This window comes from Podarcis melisellensis (genome assembly GCF_964234715.1).
Source record: "Podarcis melisellensis genome assembly, chromosome: 9".
In the NCBI taxonomy this organism is placed as follows: domain Eukaryota; kingdom Metazoa; phylum Chordata; class Lepidosauria; order Squamata; family Lacertidae; genus Podarcis; species Podarcis melisellensis.
Genome location: NC_138541.1, coordinates 28666143 through 28690669, shown reverse-complemented (window position 1 = coordinate 28690669; position 24527 = coordinate 28666143). Strand labels below are relative to the sequence as shown.

At 38.9% G+C, this 24527-nt stretch overlaps 1 protein-coding gene across 3 annotated transcripts; it reads left to right on the top strand.

The window, feature by feature from the left end:
• Positions 1–1939: 1939 nt before the first annotated feature.
• BBS7 (Bardet-Biedl syndrome 7) lies at positions 1940–23833 on the top strand. 3 transcript variants are annotated; one of them, XM_081925832.1, is made up of 19 exons: positions 1940–2128; positions 4307–4372; positions 5222–5284; positions 6082–6257; positions 9091–9277; positions 10316–10388; positions 10737–10853; positions 12671–12801; positions 13875–13959; positions 14508–14610; positions 15443–15635; positions 16393–16467; positions 17220–17285; positions 18718–18857; positions 19304–19468; positions 20031–20140; positions 20233–20336; positions 21381–21504; positions 22299–23833. In XM_081925832.1, exons 1-19 carry the CDS (start codon positions 2093–2095, stop codon positions 22433–22435), a joined length of 2151 nt encoding a protein of 716 aa, XP_081781958.1. In that variant the 5' UTR covers positions 1940–2092; the 3' UTR covers positions 22436–23833. The 3 variants fall into 3 exon arrangements, with proteins under 3 accessions (XP_081781958.1, XP_081781959.1, XP_081781960.1); XM_081925833.1 differs by lacking the exon at positions 19304–19468; XM_081925834.1 differs by lacking the exons at positions 1940–2128; positions 4307–4372; positions 5222–5284 and adding an exon at positions 7889–7954 and having other exon boundaries at positions 6123–6257.
• The last annotated feature ends 694 nt before the right edge of the window (positions 23834–24527 follow it).

The window sequence follows — 24527 nt, the reverse complement described above, 5'->3', positions numbered from 1 at the left end:
TTGATTCTGAATTTATTTTAGAATGAATTTATTTTAGAATGAATTTCAATTAATTGACTGTGATTTTATGTAAACTGTGCTATTTTTACTCTTGTGAGCTGCTCTGAGTCCGGCTTTGGCAGGGGAGGGCAGGATATAAATAAAATTTTACTTATTATTATTATTATTATTACCCCCCCCCCCGATGTTCCTCATCTCCACAACATCTGTTCGCTCTTCTAAAAACTGCGCCTGCTTGGGGTGGCAAATGTCTGCGACATCGCGACCTCCCCCTCCCCACCTTCTCCTCCTCCAGCAGCCCGACCCACCACCTGCCCAACTCCATCCCTTGCATTGCACCATAGCTCTCAACCATCCCTTATCCCAGCGCCGTGTCCCGCTGCTGTCCCTTATTGATGATATCCCTTAAATTTCCCGGGTTTCATGCTCGCCTGGCTTTGGAGCGAAGCAGTGGCTCGGGGTCTTCCGCCGCGCGAGAGAGAACGCGCACAAGCTGCCATCGTCTCCGTCTCTCCCTTTTCCCCCTCAGGGGCACATTGTGAGGAGACGCGTGGTGGCGGGCGGGCAGGCAGCCCCTCTCTTGCAAGACTTCCGCCGTGCTGCCAGGGGAAGCTGAAAAGGGTGGCGCTTCAGTGGCCGCCGCTGCGCCACAACTGCCTCATGCTGGGCAGCGTGGGCAAGAGTCTCTTTCCCTCCCCCACCTCTCTTGGGCGGGGAAGGGCCGATGGAACTCCTCGCACCAGGACGATGGCAGCCCCGACGTGCTGCTTAGCATACCCTCCAACCAGTGCAGCATCTTAATGCAGTGATTTCCCCCTTTGCATCCCTTTCATAACTTTATTTTTATAAATCATTTGACTATCCATAGTTCAAATTTTTCCTACAAGTTTTCTGTCAATCCTACCAATGTATGTAACTCTTTACAATAGCTTTTCAACTAAATTATAAACTTTCCCCATTCTTTATTACAGAGGTCCTCTTCCTGGTTTCTAATTCTGCCTGTAAGCTTTGCCATCTCGACCATCAGTTTTGTCTGCCACTCTTCTTTGGTCGGAATTGTAGACCCTTAGGATCATCTAGTCCAACCCTGCAAAACATGGTCAGTCGCAGCAAAAGCAGCATGGCTCCATCAGTGCCGGATTTCTGTATAAACTAAGCAAAATCCCTTATTTTGGCTGCTGATCCCTTATCTTCGAGGCTGCTGGTCCCTTATTTTCAAATCTGTAAGTTGACAGCTATGCCAGGTGCCCAGCTGCGTCTCTCCCTGGTCAGCTTCACCTGCCTAGGGCACCAGCAGCACAGAGCGGGGGGCGGCTGCGGGACAGAGACCCGGGTGGCAGTGGCGTCGCGTGGGGGGTGCAGGGGGGGCCGGCCGCAACATCTGGGGGTTAGGGGTAGGGGGCGCAAATCCACGGTTAGGGTGCGCAAATTACTTGCCTTGCCCCGGGTGCTGACAACCCATGCTATGCCACTGCCGGGTGGTCCAGCGGGCGATATAAATAACATTATCTGGGCAAGCAGGGACATTCCAGGGACAGATCTGCTGCCCGGTCCAGATAGCTCTGCACCCTTCGGGGGAGGGAAAAGAGGGAAGGACGGGGAGGAGGCGCCTGCAATGCAGCACAGCGCCCCCCCCCCCCCAAGCCACGGTAGCACTTTTTTTTTTTTGCAAGACCTCCTTTGCTTTTATGCAAGATGTGCTCGCCTTTCCCCGCGGGATGAGCAGCACTGCGTCGCCGTGAGATCCCCCTTGCTTTCCGAGATGACTTTCGACTCCTCCTCCTCGGCATCACCTTGCAGGCATCCTTAGCACTAATCCCGCAAGCGGATGACTATGTAACTAGATGGGCAAGTTCCTCGCTCAATCACAGGGCGCGCGATCCAAGCGGAGCCCGCCTCCTCCCTTCACGCTGTGTCCAATTGAATCCCGGCATCGGCGCGCGCGTAGTCCGGTCGCGTTACCATGGTGACGCGGGGCCTAGCGGGAGCTTTTAGGCCTCGCGGTGATGTTTGTGTGGTGAAAAACAGCGCCCGGGACGAGGGAAGAGGGATAACGGTTTGCTTTTCTTAGAAGCGCGGGAGGCTCGCCGCCATGGACCTGGGCCTGAGCCGGGTGGATTATCTGCAGGTAGATGGGGGTGGGTGGGTAGGTGGGCGAGATTGCGTGTCAGTCAGCGAAACCCCCTGCTTCGCCTCGCGCGAGAACGAGAGCGGCATTCCTTGCCTCCCCCTGACGCCGTTGCGGACACGTGTTCCTTTCACAGGCGGAAATTCAACCGGTGATGCTGCTTCAGGTTTCGAATAATTAAATGGCCTTGCGGCAAAGGCAAAGGAGCCGGCCTACCAGAAGGCAGGGGAGAGGAGGCAGGGCCGAGAGCGCCGCCGGCTCACCTGTGGCCCTCCGGGTGCCTCTTCTGCAGCCTCACTGCCCTCAGCTCCAGCCAGGCTAGATGGGAGTTGGAGACGGGCCAGCATGGTCCGTATCTCCAGGTAGGGCTTGGGAAATACTGGGACCTCGGAGTGCCACTGCCAGTCAGGGTCAACAGTATGAAGCTAGATGATGGACTAATGGTTTGACTCGTGTTCTTATATCAGGCATAGGCAAACTCGGCCCTCCAGATGTTTTGGGACTACCACACACATCACCCCAATCTAACAGGGCCAGTGGTCAGGGATGATGGGAATTGTAGTCTGAAAACATCTGGAGGGCTGTGTTTGCCTATCCCTGTCCTATATAGTCCAACAACATCTGGAGTGCCACACCTGATTTAAGAGCAAATAGCCATCCAGATTCGCCCCTCCTGTCAACCCCATGGCTTCTAGATGCAGGAGTTGTATAGGTTTGTTTGTCTTTATTTTATTTTTTTTAAAACCCCACCACCGTAATCCTGTCATTGAGGATGCTGCCATAGACAGCTCTCAACATGGTGCATTGAGAAAAGTGATGTCACAGAAGAGGTTAATTTGAGATTAAAGTGTACAAGCTTTTAAGTGTCACACAGGTTTGTTTGTTTTTTGTCAGGAAGAGAGTGTGGGTCGGGTATTTGTTAGCTTTTTTCACAATCCCTTTATTGAAATAAATGGATATTCAGCTGTTGGTTTGCTGTGGTTTTGTTGCGCTTGCTTGACAAAAATTGTGTTTTAACTTACTATTAAAACATGGAGCCGTCATGGAATAATAATAATAGAATGTAGTAAACAGTTTTCGTCTGTAAACATGCTTTTAAAAGTCTTGTTAAATATTAAAAAACTAAATTATATTTATGGTTGGTGGAGCAATTCCAAACAGATGCATCAGTATATCTTCTGTAGAACTAGGATGGAGTAACACATCAGCAATGTATTTAAATAAATAATCAGATTTATTCTGCCATTCCCAAACCTGTTCACAACAGTCATAAAATACCACTTGAGAAGGGGGTAAAAGGTGTATTAATTCACTTCCTGTCCCTGATTCATGGTTAACCCTTACATGACTTCTCTGAAGACATTGCATTTGTCTGGAAGTGGATACTCAATTGTGACCAAACTAAGCCCCCTAGAGCAAAATATACATCAGAAGGCTTAGTTTGGTCAGAATTGAGTTAACGCAAAATACATTTACATGATGTTAAATAACCCACCATAGCTGCTAGAGGGCCGAGAAAATTTGTGTCCTGGGCTTTTTAGACTCAGCTACTCATGTACTATCTGAAACCAAAGGGGTGCATTGGTTGCCAGATGTGATTTTTTTTTCAGTTTTCCTGCCCCACAATTAGAGCTTCTTTTTCATGCATCACTATATAGAGCTAAAATGATATATGATAGACACAGCTATTGTACACAAGGGCAATAATTGGTAATAACACAACCACCGTTTTTCACTGTATTCACATAGAATTGTCACAGTCAGTATTTCTTGCACTTCATTATTCTTGGGCACTATTGACAGGTTTTTCTATATCTGTGTATGTGTTTGTGTGGCAAGTGAAGACAGTCCATGAAAGCTTGTGCTACAATGTTGCCACAGTCCTATCCATGCTTTCTTGGATTTAAATTCCACTGTGTTTGGTGCAGCCTATTCCCTAGTAAATGTTTTTATGATAATCTATAACAATTTATGACAACCATAATTACCACAGGATCCTTTTTTGTATTGATTTTGCTGTTAGAAACACTATACTTACGACAAAATCTTAATATACCTTTTCATATTAATCATGTTAAAATAACTACTTTGTATTGATTGTATTGTGGTACATGACAATCCATTTTATACCACAAGAGTTGAAGCATTAATAATGAAATGGTTTTCTCCCCCAATTAGGTGGGAGTGACATCTCAGAAGACCATGAAGTTGCTCCCTGCATCAGGGCGCAAGGCCACACAGAAGGTATAGAAATTTGTTGTTTTGAAATATTTCTGTCTGGGAATGATTACATATACAAATTGTACTCTGATGACAAAATCATATAAAATATCATTTTATCTAAGTCACAGAGCCATTCTCCTCAAAAGCTTGTAATGTAAGTGTTGATGGTGGAGCAGACAACATAAGAACGCAACATAAAAAAGATAGGAAAGAATGAATGCAAAAAGCTTTTTATACTTTTTGAGTTGGGAATGAAGACATTAAAGGCAAGTAATTTGTGTGAGAACCCAGAAATCACTGCAGGAATTTGAGGGTGGGTATTGCGTGTTCTGAATGACAAAAGAAGTATGAAATCTGGCAGCATATCTTTGGATAGAGGTGCGTAGATTGTGTTGTTATGTGGGAAGGCTGTAGAGTAGACAGTTGTGTTGTCAAATTAGGTCATAGCTTGAAAATGAACCAGAGTGGTAATAGAGAGAATTGCCCCAAAAGAAAAGGATACTGTATTTGTGGTATTAGGAAAGCAACATAATTTGGTGACAGATTGAATATGGGAAATAAAGGAGAGGCAGAATTCAAAGATGAAGCCAAAGCTTTGTGTTTGAACAACAAGCAGGATGGTGATATTGATGGATGTGAAGAGCAACTTGGAGAGGAAAAGGATTTATCTTAGGCATACTGGGTTTTAGACAGTAAGGAAACATCCAAGTTGAAATATCAGATACGCATTTGGAGTTGAGTTAGGAAAAGTATGGATTACAGAGATATAGTTCTATATTTCTATAGATTTCTGAAATACATATAAATGTATTAACTTTGCACTCTTAGATGACTAATGTAGACATAACTTCCTATTATTTTACTTTTAAGGTTGTTATTGGAGATCATGATGGTGTTGTTACCTGTTTTGGTATGAAAAAAGGAGAGGCTGTGGTAGGTAACTTCTCTATGTAGTTTTCAATTAATTCTCCCCCAATTAATTAATTAATTGATAATGAAGCTTAATTTACAGATAACATATGGACTCCCCCCCCCCATATGTTTGTGCTTTATTCTAGACATTTTCGAAATAAAATGATACAACCACCCTAGGCATACATGTAATGCTCACAAATTCACTGTAGTAATTTGATTAAATTCTCTTGAAGAAGCTTCTCCCCACAGAATCCTCAAGCATCTTTTTGAATAGCAGTTATGTTGATCATAACATTGAGCTAGTTATTGGAAAACAAGGATCTACCATCATAATCTATGGCTCTGCTATCTTGATTTCTCTATATTTTCCCTCTTCCATTAAGCTAAGACACTGAGGTCAGACTTTGGGTCACTTCACAAAGCAAGGTTTGATTTATGTGATGCTAGTGTAGGGCATTCTTAGCTCTGACCTTGGTCTTAAAATACTTGTGATGAAACCCTGTGGTGTCAGTTGAAGAAAACGTGCAAACTGTTCTTATTTGGCCGACCTTTTGGTATGAGCTCTTGTTTGGGTTTATTTGTGAGCATTTATTAGCCGGATTTTGGAACATTTTGCAATTGTGTGTATGAACTTTGTGCTTTTCATGGTAGAATCACACTAACTAGAATCACTAGCTCACTTTTTGAAATATATATATATAGCATAAAATAATTAAAAGCATACAAAATGGAATACATATATATTTTGTATCTAATATCATATTATGATTTGTCGTGAACGTTGGCACTGAACATTGTCTGTCTTCTTTTTTTAGCCAGTATTCAAGACCTTGCCAGGGGAAAAGATTGCAAGACTAGAACTGGGAGGTGCTCTTAATACACCCCAGGAGAAAATTTTTGTGGCTGCAGGGTCTGAGGTTAGAGGTTTCACAAAGAAAGGGAAGCAGTTCCTTGCATTTAACACCAACCTCACTGAGAACATCAAAGCTATGTATGTATACTGGAAAATACATTAGTAGCCTTAGATGTGTTACTGTCATTTAGGTGCTAAATTGTTATCCTAATGAATGAAATAAGTATATGTTACATTTTTGTGTCCTGTTTAACAATCACTTTATGTATTCTAATACTCCTTATTTGCCTTGAATCTTAGCATAAATTTTATTTGTGTATGGTTCTATATAAAGGTCTAGTTTCCATCCTGCACTTTTGCAACAGTAATTTTGCCCTCAGCGGTGTGCGTACACAAGCACTGACTTTAATGAAAGTCATTAAAATAAAAAACACAGAAATTAGCTGAGTCATTAAAAGCTAATCAGTTTAATTGAAAGATAAGGTTGAAACAGTGCAACACTTTAGCTGATTCATAATTAAATTAAATCACAAATCAAATCTTCTTACTGCGTTTTCCAGAGTAATATCTGAACCTGTTGTGCATATTACTTTAATCTGCTGTAATTGATGCAAACCATAAGCTGGTTTGACATAATAAAGTATTGATAATCTAATTAAATGCTGATGTGCTGTACAATCTGTTGCTTTACTTTTAACCAAATTTTGGTGCGTATGATTGAAATTTAAGTGATACATTTTGTTATATAGTTGGAGTCAAATAATAGTTTTTAAGCAAGTTGAAAGAATGATAGCAGCATTGTTATCCTTGCTTCTTCGTAAAAATCATAGAATTGTAGAGTTTGAAGGGACCACAAGAGTCATCTAGTCCAACCTCTTGCAATGCAGGAATATTTTGCACAGTGTGGGGCTCGAACCCACAACCCTGAAATTAAGGGTCTCGTGCTCTTCCAACTGAGCTATCCCATTTGGGGAAAGCTGCAGATCACTGGTTGAGTTCATACCTTTCATGCAAAAGGTCCAAAGGTCAATCCCTGACATCTCCAGGTAAGGCGGGGAGAGACCCCTGCCCCTAACTCAGGAGAGCTGCTGCTAGTCAGTGTCAACAGATGGACTATTAGTCTTTCTGTTTCCCAGTTATGGTCTGAAGGCACATGAAGCAACCAACTTGCTATAGTTAAGTTGTTCTGGAGTTGGTCAGTACCTGAATGGGACACCTCCTAGAAGCCACATGTGTGGCACCTTGAATTCCACCTTGAGTTCCATGATGGAAGAAAGGCAGAGTACAAAGAGACACAGAAATCAGTAGGTTAGAACTTGGTCTGATAATGCCAAGATTGCAGATTCAATCCCCGTATGGGGCATCTGCATATTCCCGCATTGCAGGGGGTTTAACTAGATGATCCTCAGGGTCCTTTCCAACTCTACAATTCTATGACGAAATGTAAGAAGATAAAACATTTAAAAACATGTTGTCTGGCCAAACATATCAATTCAGTCAAACAAGATCTGCATGTTTATGGATCACTACAGAACTTGTTTACCAACAGTTGAATTGGTGTACGCATCATGGACAATGATACTTCTTTTATGCATCTTTCAGTTCCTGGAAAACTATTATCTGTCTCCAAAAATAGATTGGAATCATGGTATTTTACAATAAACTAATTGAATAAACATGCTTCTTACTTGTACCAGTTTACATTCAGAGCTAAACTAGAAATATTTAGACGCTTTATTAATTAATTCTTACATCCTTCCTCTGAATAGTTGAAAGCAGTATTTTATCCCCCAAATGACCATGGGAATAGGCTGGGAGAAAATGACTTGCCAAAGGTAACACAATGAGCTTCATAAGCGACCAGATGTTTGATTCTGGGTTTTCCAAATCCAAATTTGATGCTCCTGTCTGGTTACTGTTTTGTACTGATATAGTGGCAAACATGATTTGATTCTATTTTCTTTTCTATGTCAGCCTTTTATAGACTTCAGACTCTCTCTAGCTGTCATTAACCTTGCCTTAATACTGTGCATAATCAGTGGAATACTATTTTTTCTTTTCTTAATCCGCCTTTTGTAAGATCTCAGCTGAATTACTGCTGCTTATCAAAGCTACTTAGAATTTAGACAATAGCTCTCAAAGAGATGGAATATCCCTAAGAATTTTAAAATAAAATTTTGTTAAGAAGGTTCTATATATAGTGCAGTGATTTCAAAAGCAGTAAGACTTTTTTGTAAGCGTGCTCCTGTAATCAAACATATGTATGCTCTGTACAGATGTGCTAATGATATAATTTATAAAACAATATTGCATTGATTGAATACCTAAAAATAATGCCTGAAAGATAATTACCACTTAGAATGTGGTAGCAATAAAATAAGAATATGATCAAAACCAGTGCTTCTCCAGCAGGAGATCCAACATTACACAGAAACAAGTAAAAATTATTGTGATGTCAAGCAAATGAGAATGAGAGTCATTTTATTCTACTAGTTTCCTTTTAAATTGCAGACCAAATTTGTTCTTCTGAATTAGTCACCTAGGAGGCTAAACTATGTGTCATTTGGAAACCATGTATAATGGTAGCTCAAATAGGGAAAAAATATTTCTGTTGGGGGTGATTGGAAAATGAGAACATTTAACCCTTTTGCCATTTCCACATTTCTAATCTCCTTCAGCAGCCCCCCCCTTCCAGACACATATTAAAGACCTGGGGGTGTGGTGTTTTGCCTTGAAGATGCTGAGTGGGGAAAGATGGCGTCTTTGCTTCTGATCCCAATGGCAGTGGCTTTACTTATTCTAAAATGGCCAACAGACTACTGTTTAAAAACATTTGTTTAATTTGATGCTAAGTGCCTGTACAGTCGTAACAAAATATAATAGCTTGTGCATAGGAATGGTAGTTGAAATATTTTAACTTTTGGTGGCAGTGATTGGAATATAGTATTGATTATTGCTATTATCATTTTAGGCATATATCCGGATCAGATCTCTTTCTTGGTGCAAGCTATGTCTATAACCATTACTGTGACTGTAAGGATCAGCATTACTACCTATCAGGAGACAAAATCAATGATGTTCTCTGCCTTCCAGTAGAGAAGCTGTCTTGCATTACACCAGTATTGGCATGTCAAGATAGAGTCGTTAGAGTTTTGCAGGTATACCTTTCTTAATTGTTGCCATTATCAATAGCAGTTGTTAAATAGCCAGTAGATACCTTGTTAACACCTGTTTGAGAAAACAGAAGTGTATTATTATTTTAATTGTACTTCGGGATATTTATTCCAAAGGTTTTTCCCATTTAAAAATCCTATTGGTGCAGTTCATCTGATAACTGGTAAACTCCAAGTTGCATAGTTGAGCCTCAAAACTGTCACTTATGGGGCTGCCTGGAAGTCCTTCTTTCCTTTCATGACTGAATTGGGCCAGTTAATTTCTTCTTCCTATATTCTTCCTATATTCCTATATGCCTTTTAGGAGTTCTATGATCCCTGGAATTACATCCTTCCAACAGCTTTCCCCCTTGTCCTTAGCAGAAGCCTAGTTTTCTGAAGCTCTGGACTCCTGCATCATACTTGATGCTTTGTTTGGAATCTTAATAAGTGACTTTATATAATATCTGACAGTTTGTCCAGTATTTTCTGTTTCTGTTCCATATTAATACACTTACATGCCCTTGGTTTTTTAAATATTTTTTAAAATAATTTTTATTAAAGATTTCTCAGTTTACAAAAGTACTGCATTGTCTCTTTTTTCAGGTTGTGTTTTCTATAGATCAGTTTCATTTGTTGTGAGACGTTAGTGTTACATGCAGTATAAGGTTGGGAAGGAAAGAGGGTGGGGTAGGGATGGTGCATGGGGTGGGGTGGTAAAGTTTCTATTCTTCCACTTAGTATATGTGTTTATTTCGGCGTCACTTGAGTGGGTTATCCTTGCACACAACCTTCCCTTAACAACATCTTTTTTTCAGTGGTGTTAATAGGCTTGGCAATGAAATCATGGCTTTGGTTTAGATAGGATAGGTTAGGCCCTCGGTTTTATCCTAGCCTAAAGGCAGAAAAATAATGCTGCTTGTTTAAAAGCTTTCCTTTTACACCACCTGTCAGGGAAGACACCACATTCCCATCCCTCTAAATTAAAACGAAAGAAAAAGTCAAGGGTTGAAACTAACCGTGTTTCTACTTCATTTTCTTGAGGGGTCAGATTTGCTGTATGAAATGGAAGTTCCAGGTCCACCCACAGTTCTGACTTTGAACAATGGAAATGGTGGTAAGCAGAATTTCTTGGTGCATTTTATTTCAATAAAAAGCATGACATAGAATCTGTAATATTGTCCTAGTATTACTATTAGGAGACTGTTGGGCAGTAGGGTAGGCAGTACACCAACAGAATCACCATTATATCCCAAGCATCAAGAACAAGCACTCAAAACTGAAAGATTGCCAAAGGGGGCCTCTATTCATAGAGTTGGAGCTGGAACATACCAAAGCAACTCTTCCTTCCTGCCCTCTCTACCTCAGTTTGAGCTAGTGTGATACAGAGAATCTTTGTGGACTGAATCTAATGTTAAAAGGAAGCCTATTAAAAACTAATCCTACTTTTAATTTATTTTCTTAGGTGACTCTGGTGAAGAAGTTCTGTTTGGGACATCTGATGGTAAAATTGGCCTAGTAGAGATCTCTGGTGTTTCTCCAGTAGAAAAGTGGAAAATTGAAAATGAGAAAAAAAGAGGTGGTAGGTGTCTTCAGAGTTTACCACTAGATCATAGTTATTCACATCAGGCACAGTGAGAAATAGCTCCCTTTAGTTCTGTGGTTTGCATATTGCATTTGTATAAAATAACTTATAAGAAATATCACATCCACTGTCAACTCTCAAAAACAATTACAGTTACCATCAATTCATACATGGACTTCAGTGTCTATGTTTTCTACCTGGACTGTGTATGTTGTCCACTCCATTTTCCTCATTCATATCAGGGTGTGACAAAAACAATCCCACCATCTGTCCTTCTCTTTTCCTGCATGTCATTCATAGCATATATTATTTTGGCCATGTTTTTATTGGGGAATATTGACATGGCTGTGCCAGTGTAGCTGGCATCTGGTTCAGAGAGAAAGGACATTATGCCCGCCTGAAGGGAGAAAAGATGCTCTCCCCACTTCATCACTTGCTGAGTGGGGACTTTGTGCGAGTGTGTATGTGAGAGAGTATGTACCAATGCTAAAGTGTTTGGAAAATAAGGTTTTCAAACTGCAAAAAGTACATGGTTACAAACAATGAGATCTGCCAGGCCTGTTGACCTTGTCCACTTGCACCTGGTTCAAATGGAAAAGTTTACAGCCAGCTTCCCCGCTTATTTCTTGATTAGAATTTGGTGAGAAAATTAAAAATACAACTGAAGCAAGTCTGATTACAGTTCTTAACATGCAATCAGTCTTGTTCTTGATTGTGGGCTCCCACCAGAGAAGTAAACAAGAAAGGAAGAAAGGACAGGAATGCAGAAGGACACTTAAAAGCAGAAACAGTACTCAGGCGACCTAGGGGATGGTAAAGCTGCTACAGATTAACACAACTGCATGCAAATGTGATTCTGATTAATAAATTGATGCTCTAGATTCGTGTAACTTCAGCATGGAAACAATGGTCAACAAACACTGCACTGACATGAAAGATATTCTTCTGCAAGTATTTCTTAATTGTGTAGTTACATGGATTAGTAGTGGGAGGATGAGAAGGAGCTGGTGTGTGCTTTCTTGATCATCCCACTGGTCAGTTTTGGACTGTTGGGAAATGGTTCTTCAGCCCTCTTCTGAAACTTTGATTTGAACTCTAGATAGCACTTATTTTGGACGACTGCATGTTTATTTTTCCAAACTTCAATGCCGTGCTTTGCAGACATTAAACATTCTAATATGACATCAGATTTCAAACTAATAATAATAGTGTGTGACCAGTTTTACCATTTTTGTGGCAGACATATCCTGCTATATGCGCAAGTATATAAATGGCAGGTGTGGTATATCCATGAAGAGAATAACCAACCAACAATGCCTTATGTTAGTATTCAGTTTGGGGTTGTTTCTATAAATTCTGTACTTTATTATTACTGGAGTGAAATACCCATCTATCAGACAACAATCCCACCTAACATGTAATAGTTTCTCATAGATAAATTTTAACATTCTGCTTTTAAGAACCTAGTAATAATGCAGTAATTCCAGTTGATTTCATCCTGTATTGGGTGATAGTTCTTAACAGAGTTCTATTTATTTAGTTAAAGGGGAAGGATAATAGCTCGGTGGTACAGCATCTGCTTGGTTTGAAAAAGGTTTTTAGTTCATTCCCTGCCATCTCCTGGTAGGCCTGGGAATGCCTCCTGTCTGAAACCCTGAAGAGCTGCTACCAGTCTGTACTGAGTTAGATGGATAAATGACCAGACTCTGTATAATTAAGAAAGTTTCCTAGGTTCCTAAATTGCATGTGAGATTTACAAGATGATATGATTAGTCAGTTGGATGTAGATACATGCTTCCTGTTCTGTTTTTCAGGCATCTTATGTATGGATAGCTTTGATATTTTGGGAGATGGAGTTAAAGAATTGATCATCGGTCGTGATGATGGAATGTTAGAAATCTATAACTTTGAATATGCAAAAAGCCCTATCCTTAGATATGAATATGTAAGTTTATTAATGACTACTTTATGTAGAAGGAAATTTTCTTAGTATACTTTCTTTTATACAAAATTCTGTCAAATATTGCTTTCACATTTATTGAGCCATATGTGTTACTAGCAAGTATGGTAAAGACTGAATGCCAATGTTAGAATAGGGAAGGGATAGGGGACCTGTGGCCCTTCAGATTATTTTGGACTACAGCTACTATAATTTCTATCTGTTGGCCATGCTGGTTTGGACTGATGGGAACTGGAGTCCAAGAACATCTGAAGAGCAACAGATTTTCCAGCCCTGGAATAGAGAGGCTGGGACAAAACTGCACATGTCTATGTCCAGGATCCCACAGGTACAGGGTGATGCCCAATGTAATATTTCAGAAACTAATAGAAATATATAAATATCAGAGATTCAGGCTGTGATGCAGCACTGCAGCAGAGCTGAAGCTTGCATATCTAGAGAGAGATCCTCAAACCCTCCTCTTATTCCCCCTCTACTCTTTCTGCTGACCAATGCAGAGTCATAAAATTATTCCCAGGAGAGGAAAAGAGCCACAAGTGGTGCTGAGAATTATGTAAAGTCCCATTGTGATGCTTCCTATTATGCTAACAGAAGAGCTGGGAAGTATTTTTCTTTTATTTAGTACACTTAAATTTCACTTTTCTACCAGCATGGAACTTAAAGCTGGACACCTGGGTTTCCAGCTCTTCTGCCCATGCACTGACCAGGCACAGACTTATAGATCTTCAGCAAGGTAGCTGTATAGTGTGCCCTAAGAACCTATCCCTGGACAGTTAAAATAATAAGTTTCTAGGAAGTGCACCAGGCATTTATATCTCACAAGAATGCAATCAGAAGCAGGTGGGACAGATCTCTGCATGTAACAGTCATGCTAGGCTATTCTTATTGTCCCTTGAGAGAATTTGGAGTCCCAGAAAAGATACATGGTCTTATACATGGGGGCGTCTTATAGATGGAAAAATACAGTATATTTTTTTCTCAACGGATACCATTTTTAAAGATTAAATAGAATCTAGCACACGTATTATGCTTCAAGTCTTCTTCTGTCTTATTTTTAGGCCTTGTCAGAAAGTGTCACATCTGTTCAAGGTGGCTGTGTTGGGAAAGAGGGCTATGATGAGATCATAACAGCAACATATTCAGGTTATTTTTGAAAATGTTTCTAAATATCTGGAATTTTTATATATTTAACAGGATTTTTTAAAAAAAATAACAATGGAGTCATAGAATGTGTTCTCTGGCTCATATTCCCTGAATCAGTAGCTTAACCTGGGAATCTGGGCCCTAGATGCACAGCAATCAGATAGTATAGTGCTCTGCTGACCAGGGCTGGGGCCATTGAAGGGGCTTCATCTGCATACCAGTTGCTGGTGTTGTATGTCCTTTTCAACTTGATGGAGGTTTTTATCCCTGCATATGAACAGTCCATAGAATTATAGAATTGCAGAACTAGAAGGGACTACGAGGGTCATCTAGTCCAACCCCCTTTTTCCCAACATGGGGCTCGAACCCACAACCCTGAGATTAAGATCCTCGTACTCTACCAACTGAGCTATTCCAGGTTTCTATGATAGTTCACTGTGCTGGTTCTCAGTTTCAGACCCTAAGGATCCTGGTTAGAGCCTCTGACAGTGTTACCTTCATAATCCACCTGGAAAACTTTTTCATAATTGTTCATATCTTCCTTTTAGGGTGGGTGTCAGGACTGACTACAGAGCCTACCCACAGAGAATGTGGATCAGGGGATGGCTTAAAGATGACTCATGAAATGCAGAACAAGGTTTTGTCCTTAAGGTAATAAATTGTTTTATTACAATGCAAAAGAGAAAATACTTTAGCAATCTTTGCCTTATGCTGGTGCATATCCGGAGCAGATATTTAACCTTACCTGCTGGGTTATAACTATACATCAGTTAACTTACAACATTTCCAGTAGAATCTTTGTGATAGTACAGCAATTCATTAATAGTATCATAGTTTCAACTATGTGCACTTCATTACATTGTTTGGTTTCCTGTAAGCCATCCCTATAATTTTCACCTTTCTGGTGCAAAATTGCTACTATGTGGATGTACTGAAAGAGATGCTTTCTGCCTTTTTCAGACTTAAAGTAGATATTTTATAAGTTGCAGTGCCAGTTTGGTAAGTTAGACCTGTGAACTGACATTCTGCTGGGACTGGGCTTCTTGATCCCTTTGTGACATTTCATAGGAAGAGACCCGGTTTTTTAAATAAAGCAAAAAATCAAAAAATTGTTACCTCAGATAAATTTTCGTAAGCTGTAGAACTGAACAGATGTTACCAAAACATATTTGTTCTGTCCACTGACTTGAACAATTTTTGAAAGATGGTGTCAAAGTAAGGAAGTAAAGGAAAACAAGCATTAGGGAAAAAATATAGAAAATGAAGTTCTGTTGCTTTAACCCTATTATGCACTTTTCATCTGAATATTTTTTTCTAGGACCAGAACTTTGATAATACATTTATATCCAGTATTTGTGGAATTATTTCTGAAAACATTTTTTTTCAGTCTAGATGGAAAATATCAAGATAAAAACTGTTTTCCAGGCATCAGTTTGTTTTCTAGAGCAGCTTTTTAAGCCTACCATTCTGTTGTTTGCCATAGGAATGAATTGGAACAGCTACAGATCAAGGTACTTCATGAACGTGAAAAATACCAGCAGTCCTCTCAGTCCAGCACTGCTGTGTCAGCAGTCCCAACCTTCAGCATAAATGATAAGTTTACATTAAATAGAGATGATGCAAGCTATAGCCTTGTTTTAGAAGTCCAGGCAGCAATTGATACTGTCTTGCTTCAGGTGAGACATTATTTAGAATAACTTTGTAGACTTGGGTATTTGGAAACTTTGATTTTATTTTTAAAATTAAATATGTGTTAGCTTGTTTTTATATTAAATTAGATAATTTCACTAAGTGGAATACTATTTAATAGTATGCACTAACTTTTCTCTGAAACTTGCACTTGTGCAGAATGCCTGTAACTGGGTGAGATGGGCTCATTCCCTTCAGGCTATGTAGAAGTCAACACAAGCACTAACTTTTCAAAGACACATGCTGAAGTTATCGGTGCAATTTGCAGAAAGTTGAATACACCATAAGGATGTTTAAAATATTTTCCAGTGAGATTTGGATGCACTTGACTTTCTTTGGATTGTTGTCTTTGGCTACAATCATGCATCACTAATACATGCTTTTATGCCACCCATTTACTTCCAAGGGAACAATATGATTAGGATTTCAAACTATATCTGCACTAAGCATTTGCTAATAATCTGTGTGGTTTGGACTTGTTTTGATGACAATCAATTGCTTTTTTGAAACTGGCTCCTTTTTGTGCTTTTACATCATATACACCTTTTCCTTACTACTGTGTGCATTGTTTTTGAGTTCTGAAGTGTTCCATGGGATGTATGGTTACCTAATACTTATTTTTACCATAATATTATTTTTGCTGTAAAATTTCTCAGGGAAGATAACTTATGTAAATTGAGAAAGTATATTTGAAACATCCGCATGTTGACCTTTCCTATTACCTGCTACTGTTTCTCTCCATAGTGTGATGTTCCAATAGATCTAAAGGATGTGGATAAAAATTCAGCTGTGGTTAGTGTTGTTGACTGCGAATCAGAGGTATGTAAAATGCCAGATCTTTTCTACATAGTTCCAAACGCTTAAGCTGAATATCAGCTTTTAATTTCATGGAGTGTGTTCTAGTGAAGTTTAATTGTTGAAGCTGACAGAGAGGACATTTCTGAAGAGTGGGGTAAAAATCTCTTACTAAATAATAAACATGCCTAGGATTTAAGCAATCCTATGTATGTTCACTTGGAAGTAAGGCCAGTTTTGTCAAATGGTGCTTGGTTCCATGTAAATTTGTATACGATTGCAACCTAATTTATTATATCAGACCTTTATGATTTTAACATTTTTGGAACTTTTTCACTTGATGAGCATCCAGCTATAGGTTTTCTGCTTTGGGGCTAAATTCATATTGCAGAAAGTTAAGATGATGATGGTAATTGTTGTTACTACTTTATTTATTTATTTATTTATTTATTTATTTATTTATTCTTCCTTTCTCACGAAGAGCGCAGGGTGCCTAGGTTTTTTAAAAAAAAACAAACAATTTTTAGAACACCTTTCCTAGTTTTCTTTTAAAATTTGTAATTAAGGCTGCAAGCCTTTACTTAATGGGAATAAATCCATTGAACTCAGTGGGATTTATTTTTGAGTAACGATACATATGCCTATATTGTAAGCATACAGAAAACGTTCTACTTTGTAGAAAATGACTTAAACTGCTTTAGTTGTAAATAAAATTTAAAAATGAGACTTTATTGCTGTTTCTCAGTATGTTATTTCACAATCTTCATGTTCCACAGCCAAATGGCAACTTCCTCCTTGCCACATATCGCTGTCAAGTAAATACCACAAGGTTGGAGCTTAAGGTAAAATATAGGAATGCTTATAGATTTTAAATATAAATTATGATTAAACATGTTCGTTGAGTGTGTGAGCTTTAAAACCTATCCAAAGAGCAGCAGTGGTGGTAAAGATCCTGGGTAGGAACATCTGTGAAAACAGAGATTAATGATTTTTCTATTTAAAAGAAGACAGAAACAAGTATTGATTGTTTTGATTCATGAATTACCGTATATTTCTATTTTCAATTAAAGACTGTTGTGGTGTGGAGAGAAATTGTTTACCATGATGTCTTGTTATAAGCTACTAAACAGTGAGGTATAAAATGGAAGTCTTTGAATGCAATCCTGTACCCTTGTACCTAGATGAAGCCCAGAGGACTGAGTAGATATGCATTGGATTGCACTATAGGATAGTTTGTGATAAATTTGTATTTTTAGAAATAAGGTTTAGCCCATTGGATAGGTTTATTGAGTGTATGAATTGCTTCACACAACAAAAAGTCCCCTACCAATTTGTAATAAGAATAAAATAATTTGAACATGTATTAAAAATAGATTATTGAAAGTTTAATCCACTTTCAGTGCAGTGAGAGATACCAAGATGACCTCTGAAAGTACCACCATTTTATAATGGTGTGGGTGAATTGTCACAAAGTTCCCTAGTTCTTTATAAGCTATATTAGCCAAGTGTAGGCTGCTGATGTAGCCATTCTTTATGGCTGTTTGCCAGACACCCAGGTTAATAAATTTCTCAGGAAGGTATGGGTAATACAGTGGTGTTAGAATGAAAAGTGTTATGAATAAGTTTTCAGTATTCACATTTCAGATGAAAATGGAGTTGAGAACACAGTGATTTCAAGATAAATTTTAACAAAATCAATAGAATGGTTTAGTTTTACACCTTCATTTAGGGAGATTGCAGATGTGATTATGATGACATTAAAGTATAAATTCTAAAGCCTCTTTTAGTACAGTTTACATGAATGACAATGCAGGCTGCAGCTCCACCTCTAAGCTGTTGTGGTTCACTCAACCCTCCTCTAGTTGAAGAGAGGGAGTGAAGTTTGAGGCTTGCTGGCTGCTTTCTTTTTTGCAGAGGAAAGATGAATAGCACTCAGATCTACCAGTGAGATAACAGAAACACATGAAGCACACTTTAAAATGCTCACACCATAGGAGTCGTAAGCCTTCTACATGGCATTTTTCCAGTGTTAGTCTGAGATAAAGTTGGATGTGATGGTTGTTAAGGCTGCCGGCTACCTAGAAGAAACTCACTGAATTCATTGGGACTGCTTTTGGATTTAATTTTAGTATTTTACTGGTGGTTAAATAGATGTTTTGAAAATGTCTTTGTGTTTTGCTGGATAAAGGTGGTACCCATCTGCTAGAACTGGTAATTATGAAGTCATCAAAAATGAAAGTTAGTTCCCCTTTCTTTCCCCCCTTCCTTGGACAGATTCTATCAATTGAAGGTCGGTATGGGACTCTGCAAGCGTATGTAACTCCAAGAGTTCAACCAAAAACCTGTCAAGTTCGGCAGTATCAGATTAAGCCACTTTCACTTCATCAGAGGACGCATTGTATTGATCGTGACAGGTATTTTTGAGAACAAATGGCTTGTTTTAATTTGAATAGAGGATTTGATTGCATTTCAAGGCAGTGCTTAGTAGAACCCAGAGGCACGCCTGCAGCATCTACAATGAAAATACAGGGGCTGGATTTAGAGGAGTTTTCTCAAACTAAGGAGTTTCTTCCATTGGAGTAAGGTGGTTGATTTCATGCATCTCCTGGATCCTGCTCATGGGAATTTTTGTAGATGTTGGGTGTTATCTTTGTAGGGAGAACATCTTCCTGCTAAAACTTAGCAAAATGCAAAAAGTATAAAGATTAACATTCCAAGTTAGTTCTTGAAGGTTATGGCTCTCACAGATCAAGCCAAAGAAACCTCACATGGTTTTGCTGTACCATTAGAAAGTAGCCTTTGTTTCTGATGGTAGATACTCTTTTGTAACAAAATGCTTATATATATTTTTTTTATTCAGACCCATGAATACACTAACCCTCAAAGGCCAGTTCAGCTTTGCTGAAGTTCACTCCTGGGTGGTGTTTTGCTTGCCTGAAGTTCCCGACAAGACACCAGTGGGGGAGAGTGTCAGCTTCTACTTTCAGAACACCTTTTTGGATACACAACTTGAATGTACTTACCGGTAAAATGAAACACAGTTCCTGAAACATGCTGGTTTTGTTTGAAAGGCAATATATAAAATGCTGAAAAGTAGATCCCAGTAAAGCATGCTTGTTCAGGACATTGCATTCAAAAACGTCCAGCTTTTTCTTTTCACTTAAGTTATCTCTGACGTTTCCTTTTTTTATGTACAACTTAGCCCTAAACATCTTTAGGCTGCAATTATAATCTCACTTACCTGGTAATAAGCCCCTTTGAATTCTATAGAACTTTTGAGTATACAACATCTAGAGGGTCACAGGTTCCTTACCTTTGTGAGTGAGAGTTGTCTAGGGTTTTTAGGATAAAACTGAGAAATTACCAAAGATACATTCAACAGCTTACTATTTAAACTGTTTAGAATTAGTATAATTCTGCTCAGTCCTCCAGATATAAGTCAGGATATTTATAGTGGAAGTGTATGAGGAGAAACTAGAAAGATGGGATTGTGTATTTTTAATGTCTCTGGATGAGTTTGAACCTTGTGAGAAGTAAAGGCTGGCACAGTTTTTACCAGTTGTTAATTTCTAACATCTTCTATATAGGAAAGGCGAGGGCTACTTCAAATCTGACAATATATCCACAATATCCATTCTAAAGGATGTGCTCTCTAAAGAAGCCACTAAAAGGAAAATTAATCTCAATATATCATGTGGTAAGAATTCTTAATTCTCTTCTTCTTGGGATACTTAGAAATGCATAAAAGTTAACAAACTAACGAGTTGCTTTCTTGTGGTGATCTTCTAGATATAAATGAAGTATCTGTGAACCACACCTTAAAGCTAATCCACCCAAAATTAGAATATCAGCTAATGCTGGCTAAAAAGGTTGAACTGTTGGATGCTTTAAAAGTAAGTCTTTTGGTGGTTGCAAAATTACAAGTACTATGGAGGGACTGTGTAGTGGTTTTTCATGTTTGGGTGATACTTTTGAACTCTATTGAGGAGCGTTTTAAGGAACCCAAGATTAATAATCATACTTAGATCAGCTGAACTTCCAATCAGTAGCACTTTGGTCCTATCGGAACATGAAATCTACCGTATTTTTCGCTCTATAGGACACACTTTTCCCCCTCCAAAAATGAAGGGGAAATGTGTGTGCGTCCTATGGGGCGAATGCAGGCTTTCGCTGAAGCCTGGAGAGCGAGAGGGGTCGGTGTGCACCGACCCCTCTCGCTCTCCAGGCTTCAGGAAGCTATCTGCAAGCCCCATGCTTCGTGCAGGTGTCCGCAAGCCTTGCGAGCTCGGCGGGAGTTCCCGCGGGCTCGCAAAGCTTGCGGGCAGCAGCCTGTTCTGGGGGCTGGGGTCGGGGGAAATTTTTTTTGTATTTATTCCCCCCCCCAAAAAAAGGAGGTGCGTCCTATGGGCCAGTGCGCCCTATAGGGCGAAAAATACGGTATTTGCTCACCCTCATGTAGACCAAATCTACTTCTAGATCGGGGATGCGGAACCTTTCGGATTCTCAACTCCCATCAACCCCAGCCAGAATGGTCAGTGTTCAGAGATTATGGGAGTTACCGGTCCCCATAGAAGAAGCCAAATGGGACATTTTTTCCTGCACACAAGTACTATAAACCATATAAGTAATAGCATGCAGATATAAATTATATTGAACTGTACAGAAAAGAATTTGAATATGCTTTTGTGGATAGTTGATTTTTATTTAAGTGTTGTAGCAAAGGACAGTAATAGAAGGAAATCCTCTTTGTGGCTAAAGATGGAGGCTCTTAGCAAAGAATTATGAACATTACCTGGGCTAAAAGCTGGCGACAATCTAGCCTATTTCTTTTCTATGTCATTGTGTAGCCATGCATCTTTAAGCTCCCAATGTTCAACTTTTCTGTCAGGTTTAGAGGGTTTATAATTGTCTTAACATTTTATTAATATCAATTTAAGGAATTGCAGGCTCATGAAGGAAATACAGACTTCCTGATTCCAGAGTACCGCAGCATTTTGGAGGAGGCAGAGGAGCTGCTCAAAGAACACAAAAAACAACCTACATCTCTTGAAAGACTTTATGGTTGGTTCATTAACACAGTTTTCCTAATTTTCTGTAGTATTGTTTTTCCATTCTTGTTAAATCTTATCTTGTGAAAAGAGAGGTCTGTTTCTAGGGTGGTAGTTCTGTACAACATAAGAGACTTCCTGTGCAAAAGCTCTGATGTGCACATGATTTTAGTACAATCACCTTTACAGTACCTTTCATTTCTAAGGAGGAATCAGAACACCAATAATAATGCATATATTTCATATATGGATCTTATCCTGAATGAAAATGATTGCAAAAGCCCAGATAGCAAATTGCACATTGACTCTGAATGACTGTGTCAATGAATTTATGTGCGTAATTTTAATTCTATAGTATTATTGTGCCTCTGTAGTGCCAAAGGAGAAACACATATGTGCATTTCCTTTAAATATGTGTTTCTCATTTGGTACTACAGAGGCACAATTATAGATTATAGAGACAGATTTTAATAAAAATAAATCTAGCAAGGACTCCTGATTCACAGAGATGTACCAATAAACCTTTGGGAATATTGGCTACAGAACACCTTGTCTTGAAGTAAACAAAAAAGTTGATTTCATTTGTTCTATATTACTCTTGATTTCACTCAGATTTCTGACAGCCAGCTCCATTTCACTAGATATTTTACCACATGCTGCATGTGTTGCAAAGCATTCTAAAATAAATATTTGTTATTAACACAGCCTCTAAATATCCAAAGTCTTCTATCATAAATGTTACTTTTCTCAATTTAAAAGGAAACACCAATTTGTCAAAATAATAAGTGTTTGCATTTTTTCTTCCAGGTATGATTACAGATCTGTTCATAGATAAATTTAAATTCAAAGGCACTAATGTGAAAACGAAAGTTCCCCTTCTTCTGGAAATTTTGGGAAGTTATGATCAAAAAGCATTGATTGCCTTTTTTGATAGTGCTGCTTAAATGGGAAGAATTGGACCAGCAATCTGAAGATAAAGTGTAGTGGACATAGAACAGGCATATTGGATCTTCATTTACATCCACTTTTAAATATATGTTACTATACTTTATTTTATTGATTTATATCAGTGTCTTGTACCTGTTATTTTAAAAAATGACTGTCAAGAACATACGTTATATGACATACCCCCCTTTTTTTTCTTAAACAGTGTTTGGTATAGTTAGCTAATTTGCAGTGAGATCAGGTATATACAGTCCCAATTAGTTTTATATAAAACATTCCCAGATTCTTCGCTTTTAAATATTATACAATTGGAGTCTAATTTATTTTAGCTATGAAATGAGCAAACTTTGAAGCTTGAAAATTTTGAATATAGCCATGTGAAATTGTGTACAGTATTTTCTGTAAATAGTTGAGCAATCCTGATCCTGCTGTCCTGACAGGTCATATATATCACTGCAACATCTGTGTACCTGGTAGCTTATACTTGTGCAGTACAGGAGGGAGCAGGAAAATACGCAAAGTAGAGGTATACCTTCAGCATCCATGAAAGTGTGGCTACAAGGTCGGTGTCTGAACCCACATGCATATCCAGCTCTCACATGTATTCCACACTACAAGAAGTTCAGCGTATTTTTTGGAGATACAACATGCGTCCATTATGAGTATGTGTTTACCCTTATCTTTATGCCCCAAGAAATTAACATCCAAGAGGAATAAAAAAAAAATTGCTTACTTGAAGTGAAAGTGATAGGGTCTATAGAAGCTGCTTAAGGCAGTAAAAATACAATATAAGCAGGCAGCATACATACACACCTTGATCTAAAGAGTAAAAGAATCCCTAACTACTCCAAAACCCTAAAGAGAGTGTGACAATTTTGCAAGAGACCCACACTAAAAGTGAGAAGGAAAAGAGAAAGGCATACCTGTTCTCAAGCAAAGTATAGTGTCAGGCTGGTCCTTGAGAGCGTAGAGTGAAAAGAGCATCTGTGTTAGAGCTTGTGAGAGTTAACTAGCCATTGAAAATATGGAAAGTACTCTTTTTAAGCCATGCATTCACATGGAGAGGGGAAGTGGTCTTTTGGATGAGTGATTTGTCATAATACCTTTATTCCTTTGTTGCATTGTTTATTTCCTGCACATTTTTGTCTCCCCCCTCCCCATTTTGTTTACTTTTCTCAGTTGTTAGTTGAAATGACATGATCATAGTGAGAAATGACTAACTGGCTATCATTGATTCCTGAATTCTCCCCTCCTCACCCCATCCTACATACAATACACAAATTGCTGGATTGCTGGGCACTGTGTATGTGTACAGTACTGTACATGTTGTACGTTATATGCAATTATGTATATAAGAAGGAAATTGCTAAATTATTTTAAATAAAACTCTATTAATGGCTCTAGTCTAATTCATAATCACTTTGATAAATAGACTGTCTAAATGTTGTGTGTGCACAAGTCTCTGAAATACATCAGATGTGATACAATGAGCATTTAAAATGTTTTAAAGTCACAACATTATGTTTGCCTTTTGGGTGGAGGTATATTGCTCACTGGTTGGTGTCTTTGTTTTTTTGCTCAAGGGAGCCCTCGGATTCCTCCATTAACACTTTTATTCCAAGGCACTTAAGGACATATATACAAAGATAATATATTTGATTATCTTTTACAAGTTTGGTAATAAGATTGACTTCTCTGAGTCCACCCAGTAATTTTCATAGCTTTCCCAGATGGTTTCACTGATCCAAAACCAACATCTATTTTTGGCATAGGGAACTAGGGGCCAAACCTGTTGCAAGCACAGCTTCTGATTCCTGATCCCCTCTCTTGTATACAACATAAAATGGCTGGAATCCCAATAGTTCCCTGCATATACCACGTGTCATAGCAGTATTTTAGTCACATTTGTATTAGCAGCTCCCCACCCTCCAAGTTCCCTTCAAGGCTGCCCAGACCTGCATGCCATGAATTGTTGCTGGCAGAAGGAAATATTTTCAGTCCCCTATTGTACTTGCATGGGTGGTAGCGTGTTTTGGATGCCACCTGCATCTAGGCTACCCTCTCCCAATCTTAATAACGGGGAAAGGGCTC